General features: G+C 38.1%; 1 protein-coding gene across 4 annotated transcripts in view; it reads left to right on the top strand.

Moving 5' to 3' along the window:
* Positions 1 to 13,261, top strand: part of IL13RA2 (interleukin 13 receptor subunit alpha 2) — an 85,832-nt gene that overhangs the window by 61,401 nt on the left and 11,170 nt on the right. For 3 of the 4 annotated variants that reach the window (XM_023633421.2, XM_070258491.1, XM_014729116.3), the window contains one exon: positions 12,498 to 12,624. In XM_023633421.2, the coding sequence (XP_023489189.1) occupies positions 12,531 to 12,624 (94 nt within the window). In that variant the 5' untranslated portion in view covers positions 12,498 to 12,530. Of the gene's footprint in view, positions 1 to 12,097; positions 12,207 to 12,497; positions 12,625 to 13,261 lie in introns of those variants that run through there. The other variant, XM_005614429.4, reaches the window with a different exon arrangement.

The raw sequence follows: 13,261 nt of genomic DNA, 5'->3' as shown, positions 1-13,261 counted from the left end.
AAAATGTAAGCTAGTTGGCGCTGGCCCCGTGGCCGAGTGGTTAAGTTCGTGTGCTCTGCTTCGGCAGCCCAGGGTTTTGCCGGTTCAGATCGTGGACATGGACATGGAACCACTCGTCAGGCCACGCTGAGGCGGTGTCCTGCATGCCACAACTAGAAGGACCCACAACTAAAAATATACAGCTATGTACGGGGGGTGGGGGGGAGGGTTTGGGAGGAAGAAGGAAGTATAAAATCTTAAAAAAAAAAAAGTAAGCTAGAATGAAAGGAGATAATGGGAAAATCACTTAACTTCTCTGGCCTCTGTTTTCTCATCTGAATATAAGCCATGGTGATAGATGGTGGAAACCAAGTATATGTTGGTGTGTGTAAATTTGTACATATATCTCATTGTCTTTTGGTGGTAAGTATCAAGAGAATCAGGAGGGCCTAGCAGCTCCTGAAGAGCATCCCACCCACTTCTAAGGAATAAAGTGGGATTGGAGGGTAGGAGGTATTAGTCATTCAACCCTCCCGTGGATGCTCAAAGAAGGACAAATCTATACTCTAAAGGTATGATTCTGCTACAAGTGGCTCTCTTTTCCCTAGGCTTGTTTGACTTTGCTCATCTAGCAATGATTAATCTCTAATTGTGGAATCAGTCATCTTCCTTATCTAGCATTTTTGCAGGAAGAACAGTGTACATTGTTGGTGGAATTAGTGCTGACTCATTGAGAGGAAACTTGAACTCCAGGGCAGTCTGATAATAACTAAAGCATGTGGGATGAGCTGTCGACATCTGGACAAGATGAAGCAACATAGGATTAAAGATGTGTGATCGCCCCATCAGAACAGCATTCAGAAAACTGTGGCAGCAGCTCATGAGGGTAGAAGAAGTGCTGTGGTACCTCAGAGCAGCTTATATTAGCAGAACCCCCAGATGACCAGAGAGGGTCCTCCAGTGCTTATATACTCTTGTTTACAACTGTAAGGACTTTGAAGGCCTCAAAGGGCAACATTGAAGTGTAGTCACATTGTATTTTGTCACTATGAAAAATTTCTATTTCAGCATTTGGTGGTTGTAATATTTGCAAGTGGGGTGGTTCAGTATGTTTTTTTCCCCATGTGTCTGGTCGGAGACTTTAGCCAAGGGAAGTGCTACATGGCTTAAATGTATCCCTTCACAAGAATGAGCTTCTGACTCAAGGCTATGTAGAAAATGAGGGGTTGCACTGTGTAAGTGCATACTTCTTTGATTACTTGGAAATTTGGGCTTAAAAGATAATGAACTTATAAAGGATGTTGATACACAATGCTAAATACTCCTCTAATTAGGTTACAGGTTCTGTTTAAATAAGAAAGTGCTTTATTTTGTTCTCATATAACTGTCTGGAGGTAGCTAATCCAGGGCTGCATGAAGAATATGCAGCTTTACTGCATGAGGTTAAGGGCCCTGGGCTACTCTGAACTTGTTCTGCCATGCCTAGGTGTTTCCCTCATCTGCTTGACCAAAGGTGGCTCACTACCAAGATTACCTTCTAATTAGCAGGATGGAGAAAGGGGAAAAGGGGAAGGAGAGAAAAGATCCATTCTCCTGAAAGGCATGACCCAGAGATTGGAGATAACACTTCCATTCACATCTCTTAGGCCAGAACTTAATCACATGTCACATATAACTGAAAGGATGTTCAGAAATGTCATCATTTTGTGTGGCCATATGCCTAGCTAGAATTTCGGGATTCCGTTGCTAGTGAAGAAGAGAATGAATATTAGGGGACAGCTAGTAATCTCAGCTGCGCCACCTCCAGAAAAGATTGTACCAATTTGCGTTTCTACCAGTAGCCTGAGAGAAGGCTCACACTTTATTTATTAATTTTGTTTGTATTATAATTTATTGAACTGTAAGTTTCTATAATTTAAGTGTGCAAAAGACTTTATTTTTTAGAGCAGTTTTAGGTTCACAGCAAAATTAAGAGGAAGGTGCAGAGATTTCCCATATTCCCCCTGTTCCCACACATACATAGCCTCCCCTATTATCAACATCCTTCACCAGAGTGGTACTTTTGTTACAGCTGATGAACCTACATTGACACATTCTTATCACTCAAAGTTCATATTTTACATTAGGGTTCACTCTTGGTGTTGTACATTTTATGGGTTTGGACAAATGTATAATGACATATATCCACATTTATAGTTCATACTATACTTGGGTATTTTCACTGCCCTAAAATTCCTCCGTGCTCTGCCTATTCATACCTCCCCCTCACTCCAACCCCATGGCAACCACTGATCTTTTTACTGTCTCCATAGATGTGCATTTTCCAGAATGTCGTGTAGTTGGACTCATATAGCCTTTTCAGATTAGCATCTTTGACTTTGGAATATATGTTTAAGATTCCTCTATGTCTTTTGACGGATGGACAGCTCATTTCTTTTTTCTTTTTAGCCTTGAATAATATTCCAGTATCTGGATGTGCCACATTTTATTTATACATTTACCTACTGAAGGACATCTTGGTTGCTTCCAAGTTTTGGCAATTATGAATAAAGCTACTGTAAACATCCATGTGCAGGTTTTTGTGTAGACATAAGTTTTCAACTCCTTTGAGTAAATACCAAAGAGCACTATTGCTTGGTGGTATGGTAAGAGTATGTTTAGTTTTCTAAGAAATCACCAAACTGTCTTCCAAAGTGTCTGCGCTATTTTGCATTCCCACCAGCAATGAATGGGAGTTCCTGCTGCTCCACATCCTCACCATTGTTTATTATTGTCAGTGTTCCAGATTTTGGCCATTCTAATAGGTGTATAGTGAGTAACTATCTTTTTGTCTGTTCCTTCAATAGACTCGAGGGCAGGGAACACTGTGTCTTGCTTCTTTTCGTATCTGTAGCCTTGAGTGCTAAATGGATGCTCAGGAAATGTCTGTGAAATGAAGATCTGGATGGATGCCTATGACCATGTCAGCACCAATACAGCAATCAAAGGACAGGTTACAAAAACAGAGACTCTGAGGTTCTATTTTCATGAGGAGACTCTAAAGTCAGTTAGGAAACATTGTCTAATTCAGTCTCAAAAGCAGTTATCAAAAACCGTGAGAAAGTGGGAAGTAGACAGACCTACCTTGTAGGATTACAAAGTAAATTTAGAGCTTTAAGCACATGATAATAAAGAAACAGTCCTTTTAAAGGAGGAAATTCATTTTTATTAAGGTCAGTCAGTCCATTGAAAAACAAGAAAGCTCTGCCCACATACAAGTAAAAAATAGGAATTATTTTTGTCATAAGCACTTTTAAAAAGTAAGCTTATAAGGTTATAAAACTGGTTTAATCTTCAAGTGATGCAAGAAAAATATTATTCTGAAGCCAAAGAACTGATGAAAGTATTGAGAAGAGAGAATGCTTCAGTATTTTTTTAAATACTGTTTTTTCTCTTTTTGAGGAAGATTAGCCCTGAGCTAACATCTGCTACCAATCCCCCTCTTTTTGCTGAGGAAGACTGGCCCTGAGCTAACATCCATGCCCATCTTCCTCTACTTTATATGTGGGACACCTGCCACAGCATGGCTTGACAAGTGGTGTGTAGGTCCGTGCCCAGGATCCGAATTGGCGAACCCTGGGTCACCAAAGTGGAGTGTGCGAACCTAACCCTTATGCCGCCAGGGTGGCCCCTAAATACTGTTTTTAACTGACATAAAAAGAAAAAGAAAACAAAAATGTTTTTTTAATTGTATACTTTTTGTTTGTTTTATTGAGGTAACATTGGTTTATAACAATATATAAATTTCAGCTGTGCATCATTATATTTTAACTTCTGTATAGACTGTATCGTGTTCACCACCAAAAGTCTAGTTGCCATCTGTCACAATACACCTGACCCTCTTTATCCATTTCACCATCCCCCCTCCCCCTTCCCCTCTGGTAACCACCAATCTGTTCTCTGTATCGATGTGTGTGTTGTTTTGTTGTTTTTATCTTCCACATATGAGTGAAATCGTATGGTATTTGTCTTTCTCCATCTGGCTTATTTTGCTTAGCATAATACCCTCAAGATCCATCCATGTTGTTACAAATGGCAAGATTTTGTCCTTTTTTATGGCTGATCCAGTATTTTTAAAATAACAGTAGTCTGTGATCTAAAAATATATTAATTTCCACTTAATGGAAAAGATAAACATGAGTAAGAAAGAGAGAAAGAGGGAGAAAATGGAAAAACAAAAGAAGAGAGGGCCAGGAGAGAGAGGGACATGAAGGAGAAGGAGCAAACAGCAAGAGCCTGAAATGATGAAATAGCTACCCTCCATGGTCTGAGTCTCAAATAGGCTGCCCCCATAAGCCAGACTACAAATCCTCTTGCCTAGAGATATGCACTTACTGGAACCCTTTGGGAGTATATATAGTTGTATTGTTTCATCTCTCAGTTTCAATGTTTTCAAAATACAATAAAGGCTATATGTTCGTATTCTGCATTTTGAGATCGAGACTAGAACCAGAATTTCTGATATTCCTTGATTCAGATCTTCAGTCATGTTCCTAGACTAACAGCCAGGTTTTTAAAATGCCTTATAAAAATGTAGTTAAAATTGTTTCTGATGACTTTTGCTGAAGAAGACAAATTTAGAAGAAAAAAAATGAAATCTCAGATTGCGCATAGAAAGTAAAGATGTTCTATAGTCTGGAGAAATGTCAGGTGTTTAAAAATAATATTTCATTGGAAATGCAAGAAGTTAGAGATAGCTTTGCAAAACAATTTGAGTAGATGGAAAGTATTTGTTACACTAATCATTGGTGAAGCTAAACTTTGGTGGTTTCTAATTGCTTCATAAAAATGCTCTGCCTTTGCATGGTGCACTTTAATAAGTACAATCCTAGAATACTCTGGCCTGCATCCCTCAAATAAGAACATCTGTCATTACTAAACAAGCATGGCAAAAATCTAAGGGAGAGCAGGATCAAGCCTTTATGTGAGATATTCTTCATTCATGTTTTCAAGAGGGAAGAAATAAGTGATTTCTTCTAGCAAGAGCACCTTATGTCCCTTCATAGTAAAATTCTCAAGAGAGTTATCTGTATACTCATTGTCTTTAATTTTTACCCTTCTATTCTTTCCTGGACTCGCTTTAATCTGAGTTTTGCTCCAGACATTCCACTTATTTCCTTATCAACGTCATCACTTATCTCCAATTTACCAAATCCGTTAGACCATTCTCAGACCTCATCTTACTCGGCCTATCATCAGCTTTTGACATTGTCTTTCACTCTACCCTTGAAACATTTTCCTCATTTGGTTTCTGGGACACCACAAACACTGGATTTTCTTCTTACCTCCCTAGCCTATGCTTAGTCTCCTTTGTTGGTACCTTCTCATCTCTTTGACTTCTGAATATCAGAGGGTCTTGATCTCAGTCCTTGGTCCTCTTTATCTCATTTATACTTTACCCTAGGTGACTTCAATTGATCTTGTGGCTTTAAATACTATCTATATGTTGATAACTCTCAAATATGTATCTATAGTTCTGGTCTTTCCCCTAATCTGCAGTCAAATATCCAACTGCCTCTTCATTGTCTCCTCTTGGATATTTAGTTAGGCAGCTCAAACTGAACCATCCAAAACTGAGCTCTTGTCCATCATCTCCAGGTCCCATAAACAATTGTCCAGTTGCCCATGACAAAAATAGAGGCATCATCCTCTGATACTCCACACTCAATCCGTCAGTAAATCCTATCAGCATTGCCACTGCTATCAACTTGGTCCAAGTCACCATCAACTCTAGCCTGGATTATTGCTTCTACCCTTTCCTTCCATACAGAGTAGCCTTTTAAAATGTAAGTTACATCATGTCACTCTACTCACAACTGTCCAGTTGCTTCACATTTTACTAAAATCAAATGAAAATTTGTTACCATAGCCTACAGTCTGCTTATATTTGTGAGATCATCTAACTTTTTCTGTTTCCTATCCTACGGGTCCTGCTATTCCTAGAAGTACTACACTGATTCCTACCTCAGGGTTTTTGAATGTTCTATTCCTTCTACCTGGAGGATTCTTCCCCTGTATCTTCACCTGTTTCATTCCCTTGATTCATTGAGGTCCTCGATGTCACTTTTTCAGAGAGGCATTCCCTGACCCCCCCTATCGAAAATGAACCCCTATTACTCTTTTTTATATTATCCTGCTTTATTTTTCTTTATAGAACTTAGAATTATCTGATAAGCTTATTGTCTGTCTTCCACACCAGAAAGTTAGTTCTAAGAGCGCAGGTTCTTTGTCTTGCTCACTGGTGTATCCCCAGTACCTGGAACACTGCCTAGCATGTAGTAAGCTTCCAAAAGATAATTATTGAATAATGAATACACATTAGAAATATTTATGTGTTTTTCTTAACATTCTTTTCCATAACTGATAGTACTATATGTGATATAACACCATAATCTCACGTATTTACAGGTTATACCTTCCAGACATGAAAAAGCATACTGGTAGAATAATAACCTTGAAGAAATATAAAACCTGCTATTTTACATTTGGCATTCTGTTTTTACTTAGTATGAAGGGGATGGGGCACATTTTATCATTTACTTTTGAAGTTGTTACTCGAAGTGAATGTTTTGGGTATACAGTGTTTGCTTGCTAACAAGTATTTGAAGGCATCTGGGAGTGAGGAGAAGGGTGTTGAACAAAAAAGATTGTTTTGCTAGTTCCAGAGCAGCTGTGCTTTTCAAGATACTGCATCCCTCTTCAGCTGTGACTCCAGTTGAATAAAATGTAAGGTATATTTAATAACAACAATTTGACTTGTTTAAAAAATTGATGCCCTGGGGGATTTTTTTAAAGGGTTGTAAAAGCCTGTGAGTGGTTTGTTGTATGGGATTATGAACTAATAAAACTCTGATCTGCTCAGATTAGGGACAGATTCTGAAAAGTGCAAACTGCTTCATCAATTAACACTGTAAACCTGGCATTGCTGTGGTAGCTCAAAACCAAATTCTCCAGCTTTGACAGTGTTTCAGGAAACTTGTTAGCTGGATGAACCCAGGATGCCATACAGGAAACCATCTGAAAAAAGAGTTAGGGAATAAGATGACTACGTATGTTTTACGAGATTCATTGAACATATTTCATAAATTTCAATAAACAATGTTAGTATGTAATGTAGACAGCGACACAAGTATAATCATGTTATGTATAATTGGATGTTAAAGTGATATTTGTTAAAAAGAGATCCTACCTGTATTTCATTTGTCTACAGTGATTTTCATCATTCAACATGTGCCTAACTACTTTGTGTATTTTTGTGGGGAATGACTTACACATGACTAGTGGCAAGCACGATAAATCTGTCTGTTTCAAAGTCTTTTTGTGTTTGAAAGTACACGAAGTCATCTTTGGCATTCTTTGTGAACTACTCCACTGCAGGACATATTATTTGTTAGTTATTATCTAAATTAGATTTGCCTCACCACTAGTTCATACGCTGATTGTACTGTTATTGAGTCATGTATCGATCTCAACATTTTGTCAGGCCTCAAGATCTGGCAGGTTCCAGAGGTGCTGATTATGATGCTGAGTCATGGCTATACTCCAGAGAGCTATGAATAGACATTTGCATATGTTGGATGGTCTCCTTGAAACAAGATTAGTTATTCAGCAAGCCAGTGCTTTTGAGTCACATCCTAAAACCGTGGACTGATACACAGCAGATTAACTGATGAAACAGAATGATATCCCAGGGATAACCTGTATGAGAGGAAGTTGAGCTTCACTAAAGTGAGGTTAGTTGAAAGACAGTATTATATGTTAAAAGGAGCATTATCTTTTAGAATCAGATTTACATATCTTATCTTGCTTAAGTTGTATGACCTTCAGTAATTTGCTTACATTTTCTAAGCCTCATACGACTCATTTGTAATATTGGGATAATGATAGTAGTAACTAGCAATGTTTGTGAGACTTAAAGGTGCTACTCTATATCAAGCATCTGGCACAGAGCTTAATGCCTGGTAAGAGCTTAATAAACTATAGTCCCTATTATTATCATTTTCTAAATCCCCTGGCAAAGTTGGTGCTAGAGTCCAGATCTCCTACTCAATGCCTTCTCATGTAAGACTTTCTAAATTTATCATTTCACCCACAGGTGACATTTAAGCTTTTGCAGTTACCCCTCTTTTCCATTTTATTCTCCTCAAGCTCTACTTCTTCTCTATTTTCCCGTTTTCTTTTTCTCCAAGTCCTATTATAATTGCTTTGGCTGATGTTTTTAGATATTTTAAATAATGTGAATGGAAAGTATCAAATTTTATAACACTAATTTTTTTTTAAGATTGGCACCTGAGCTAACAACTGTTGCCAATCGTCTTCTTCTTCTTTTTTTTCTTCTTCTCCCCAAAGCCCCCCAGCACACAGTTGTATATTCTAGTTGTGAGTGTCTCTGGTTGTGCTATATGGGACGCCACCTTAGCATGACCTGACGAGGGAAGCCACGTCCGCGCCCAGGATCCGAACCAGCGAAACCCCGGGCTGCCAAAGCGGAGCGCACGAACTAAATCACTCCGCCATGGGGCCAGCCCCTAATCTTTCTTTTTATCTAATGGCAGCAGAAATAACATGGCCATACTTCTTTGGGGTGGTTTTTTTAGAAGTCACTTTAGTGATGTTGCAAAACTCCATTCATCATTTTCTAATAAATAATTATTTTTTCTGCAACTTAGTCACTACCTTTACAAACAAAACAAGAACCTGAGGTCATTTCAGATACTTTGGAAGAATCTTTTTTTTCTTTGTTAAGGTAGAGAAGGAACTTTTCTACAAAACTGTATTATGTAAGCGACTGCATTCTTAGTCTTGCAACCTTTTATTGCCCCTTACTTCTTTTACCATTCCTTTCAGTATGGATTTTGCCAGCTGTGGGATCTTGTACAAATCACATCACTTCTCTAAGCTCCAATGTTACTGACTGTAGATATGCAATACTAACTTTATACACCTATAGATTTGTTAAAATAATTCAATAAATTATTTGTAAACTATAAAAAACTAAGAAAATGCAAGAAATTATTGTTATTAAGACAAAGATCAGGGGCTGGCCAGTGGCATAGTGGTTAAGTTTGCGGGCTCCACTACAGCGGCCTGGGGTTCACAGGTTTGGATCCTGGCCTGCTGGCTATTTCGGGAACAGCTATGTAATTTTTTCAGTGTGCCTTATTATCAGACAGGAAGGGAAGTATTAGAGATTCTAATTAATGCCTCTAAAGTGGAGAAGAGAAAAATAGAAGGCCTGTGATAATTGCCTATGATAATCCATTTCTTGAGAAACCATATTATTGGTAAGTACCTGGACGTTCTCCAATAATGCAAGGATTATCCCAGCCAACTCTTAGAATGAAGAGATTATGTAGCATGGCTTTGAGAAGGTGGGGAATTGAGGCTGAAAACAGGAAATAGCTTTAGGCCTGCCATTCCAAAGGAGATTCTCAGTGGGAAACTGTCTAAGCAATAGTGTTGTGTGAAACTGATTGGGTAGAAACAGGAGGCTGCCCTCCACATTGATCTTAGGCGTGGAAAATGCTAGTTATAGTGGTTATCATCGAGGACTCTGGTACTAGACTGTCTGGATTCAAATGTAAGCTTCGCCATTTATGATCAGTGTGACTTGTGGGAATTTGTTGAATTTTACTATGTTTCTGCTTCTGATCTTTAAAATGGTAATAAAAATAGTACATACGCCCAAGGCTGACTATGAATATTATATGAAATAATGCATGTAAAGTGCATAAACTGAATAAATAGTAGGAAATATTATTATTAATACAGACATTATGACTCATCACTCGCATCTTGTGTCTTAGACAAGATTTAGCTGAAATAGTGTCTGGCAAAAAATATAGGTGCCCAGTGAATGTTTATTGAATTATTACTCTGCCAAGAATGTCGTGATGGTAAAACTATGTGGTAGAGTTGATGGTTTGGGTGGTGACAGTAGGTTGAGGAAGATTCCCGGGGAGGCTTCTGGTATTATAGGTGCAAGATAGACTCCTTATAAGAAGAAAATTTATTTGCTAGTCAGTGAAAAGGGTTCAAGAGAGCTGGTTTTCAGTCCTACCTCTGCCACCAATAAGTTGTGTGACCTTGCACAACTCACCTTCCTTGCTGGGTATTTCTTCATTTTTCAAAATAAGGAGTTAAGACCAGATGAATAGTTGTTAACTGTGGCCTTGGAGTGGGGAGTATTTCAGAAACTGTTTCAAATTCCGTATGTCTGCCTTTCTATCCCCCATCTTCCCTTTCTCTTCAGGTCCCTTCCCCTCTTTTGAAAAACTCTGTCCTTCCTGGTAACCATATAGTATATAAAGCACCTCATGGCACTAGTGACAAGCCTATAACCCAGAAGCCAAGGAAAGAATTGTCTTCGTGTTCATTTGGGTAAGAAAGTCTAGGTGGGACCCTAGGTGTAATTCAGGAACTCCTTTTGTGGGTTTATAGATAAGTGACTCAGGAAGCCAGTTATCACATTTCCTGTCTTTGCTTGAATGTGTTGGACTGATCCAGGAAACGCTATTTGATAACCCGAGTCAAATTTCAGTAGCCTATAAGTAGAATAGAAGCAAGTGATTTTTAACTCTTTACTTAGCATTTATGCTGCACATGACACAGGGCTATGAATGCTATGAAATATTTAGGGACAGATTGATAAGGGAGAGAAAATTTTAAGATCTCTGAGAGAGCATCTTAAGGGAAGCCTGATTGTCTTAGTCCTTATAGGTAGAATGAAAGGATTTCTCTTTGTCAGACTTACTGCGTTCATCTCAATGTATGAGATCAGCTCTGTGGAAGATGTGTGGCCTTCTGTTGACCAAACCTATTACTTATAGATGCTTTAGAGGGCAGCAATGGGCTGGTGAGCAGGGAAGGAGGAATTGAGGAGAGAGATTTATTGGATGTCTGTAAGAGAAATGACATCTTTTATGATTTTATGAGACATAGACAAAAATGACACAGTGTTGATTCAGCCTGGCTAGCTACTTGAAGGAAGACTTAAGTGCTGGAATCCCAGAGGAAAAGCTTTCATAATCCTGAGTCAAACGTGTGGGATCCAGCATGCTAGGGTGGAAGTGCACTGGGTTGGGAATCATAACTCTGTCCTACTTCCAGCTCTGTTACTAACTCGCTGTGTAATCTTGGGCAAGTCTCAGTTTTACTTCCCAATATATAAAGGAGGACTGGACTAGCATTGTCTACAATATACCTGCTGGCTCTAACAGTCTGATCCCAAGATTGTATTATGTAATAATGGGAGCTTACCAACATTAGAGCATTACAGATGGACCAGGTAGGATAACGATGGTGGGGCAAGGAGAGAGGGTCTGTCCTGCCTAATTGATTTATGTTGGAAAAAAGAAAGGTAGTCCCTGAATGTTAGAATAAGTGACCTTTAATCCTTAACTTCCTGTGAAATTGTTGGTTCTGGGAATATAGACTCAAAAAGAAGTATAGAACTGGGAGTGGTGATTTTTTTTTGAAAGGAGAGTATTTTTTGATTAAGTAGGTATGTGGATACATGAATCCTTTAAGTTTTGATCATAAAATCAATATTATTCAAAAATAAAAAGATGATTAAATTGTATTTTGTGGCAGTGAAGTGCTGTTTTAAGTAAGGGGTGATAAGTTTGGATTTGTCCTTTAGAAAGGTCATTCTTACTGTATGTGGTGTAGAGAATGTTTTGGAAACAGGAAAGACTGGATAAGGAGATCCCTGATGATGAGATCCTCAACTGAGGAAGGGGTAATGATAATGCAGAGATTGGAAGAGAGACTGAGGACTTGAGAAAGACTCTCAGGTTTCTGGCTCGGGCAATTGGGAAGATGATGATGTCATTTACTGATACAGGAAATACAGGGAAGAGTGGAACATATAGGAGAGCAGAAGATGATAATTTAACATTTCTTATGAAGATATGAAGCAAAGTTCTCAGTTATCTGAGGCTTTTGTGTCATTTCTGAGTTTTCTCAGTAGTCAGATAACTTTCAAATACTTTTAATCTCAGAAAAGAGTATATGTATCTATCAGTGTGTTTTCTTTGTTGCTAGGGGAGAGGTTGCTATGGAGACTAATGATGTCATAAAGCCCCCTGTGAACCAATAAGCACGCTCTGGTGGCTCTGGCTCAGTCTTCAGGCAGAAGGCTATTTGAAGCCAACCTGTACTGGCCAGAGCATGCGATGCGTGGAAAAGTATGTGTGTGGTGGGGGGTGGGGGGGAGAGGTAGAGGGATACAAGTTTTGTTTGTTTTGCTTTGTTTTTACTCTTATAAGAAGGGTGAGACTAGAAACCTCCCTTTCCAATTATGTTGGTTCCACACTTGATTTTTCTTGTTTCCATGGTTTAAAGGTACAGTTTTCTCAATTCTTGGTAGCGAGCAAGCATAGAATTTCCATGCGAAGACTAATGTACTTTTAATAACATTTAGTCATTTGGTTATTTGAAGTAAGATAAAGTTAAAATATTATATTTTTTCTTCTTAGAGTGGAAATTTCAAGATATTAAATCTTGGAGAAATGGCTCTCACTCGTTTGGATAGCAGATGCCTCTATACCCTTCTTATTTGCATGGCATTTGGCTCTACTTTGTCTTCAAACGCCGAGATAAACGGTAAACCAACAATGGAGTAGTTTTAAAGTTGGAGATATTAACTGTCTTTTCAACCTATCCTATGAAAATGCGTAACAAGTAGATGGATTGTTATTGGAAATATTTCAGGAAGTCCATGCAGAAAAGATATATTCTTACTAGTCAGTCTCATGTATAAAGTAACTGATGATAACAAACATTTTGTGGGATAAAAGCCAAACTAAAAGATGCTTTCCATACCTTTTTGTATAGTCTTTTCTAAAAAATAGATTAATTATCTGAACTTCATTGCCTGGTACCCAACTAACTGTAAATTTTCCTTAATTAGTATCTTTAACTTTTAAGACAATTATATAAATAAGAAAAAATGTACAGAGATTTAAATTAAAATTTAAAAATAATTACAGAATTATTAAATCGCATCTAATGAACTTTTATTATTGTAGAAGGTAATTAGAACAATGCGTTTGACAAAGATTTCTAACTATAAGAGTTGAAATAATAGGATTGTCATTTCATCCTCGATAGGGACCTTCTTTTCATTGGTACATGGGGGTCCCATGCCAAATCATAATTTGTGCCACAATTTCTGTCAGTGGGTTCTTTTCCTCACCTCAGTAATTATTATGAAGTGAAGTATTAAAATGAACAGGGCAGA

This window comes from Equus caballus, chromosome X (genome assembly GCF_041296265.1).
Source record: "Equus caballus isolate H_3958 breed thoroughbred chromosome X, TB-T2T, whole genome shotgun sequence".
NCBI lineage: Eukaryota > Metazoa > Chordata > Mammalia > Perissodactyla > Equidae > Equus > Equus caballus.
The sequence above is the reverse complement of the archived record's forward strand: the minus strand, read 5'-3'. Positions and strand labels throughout refer to the sequence as shown.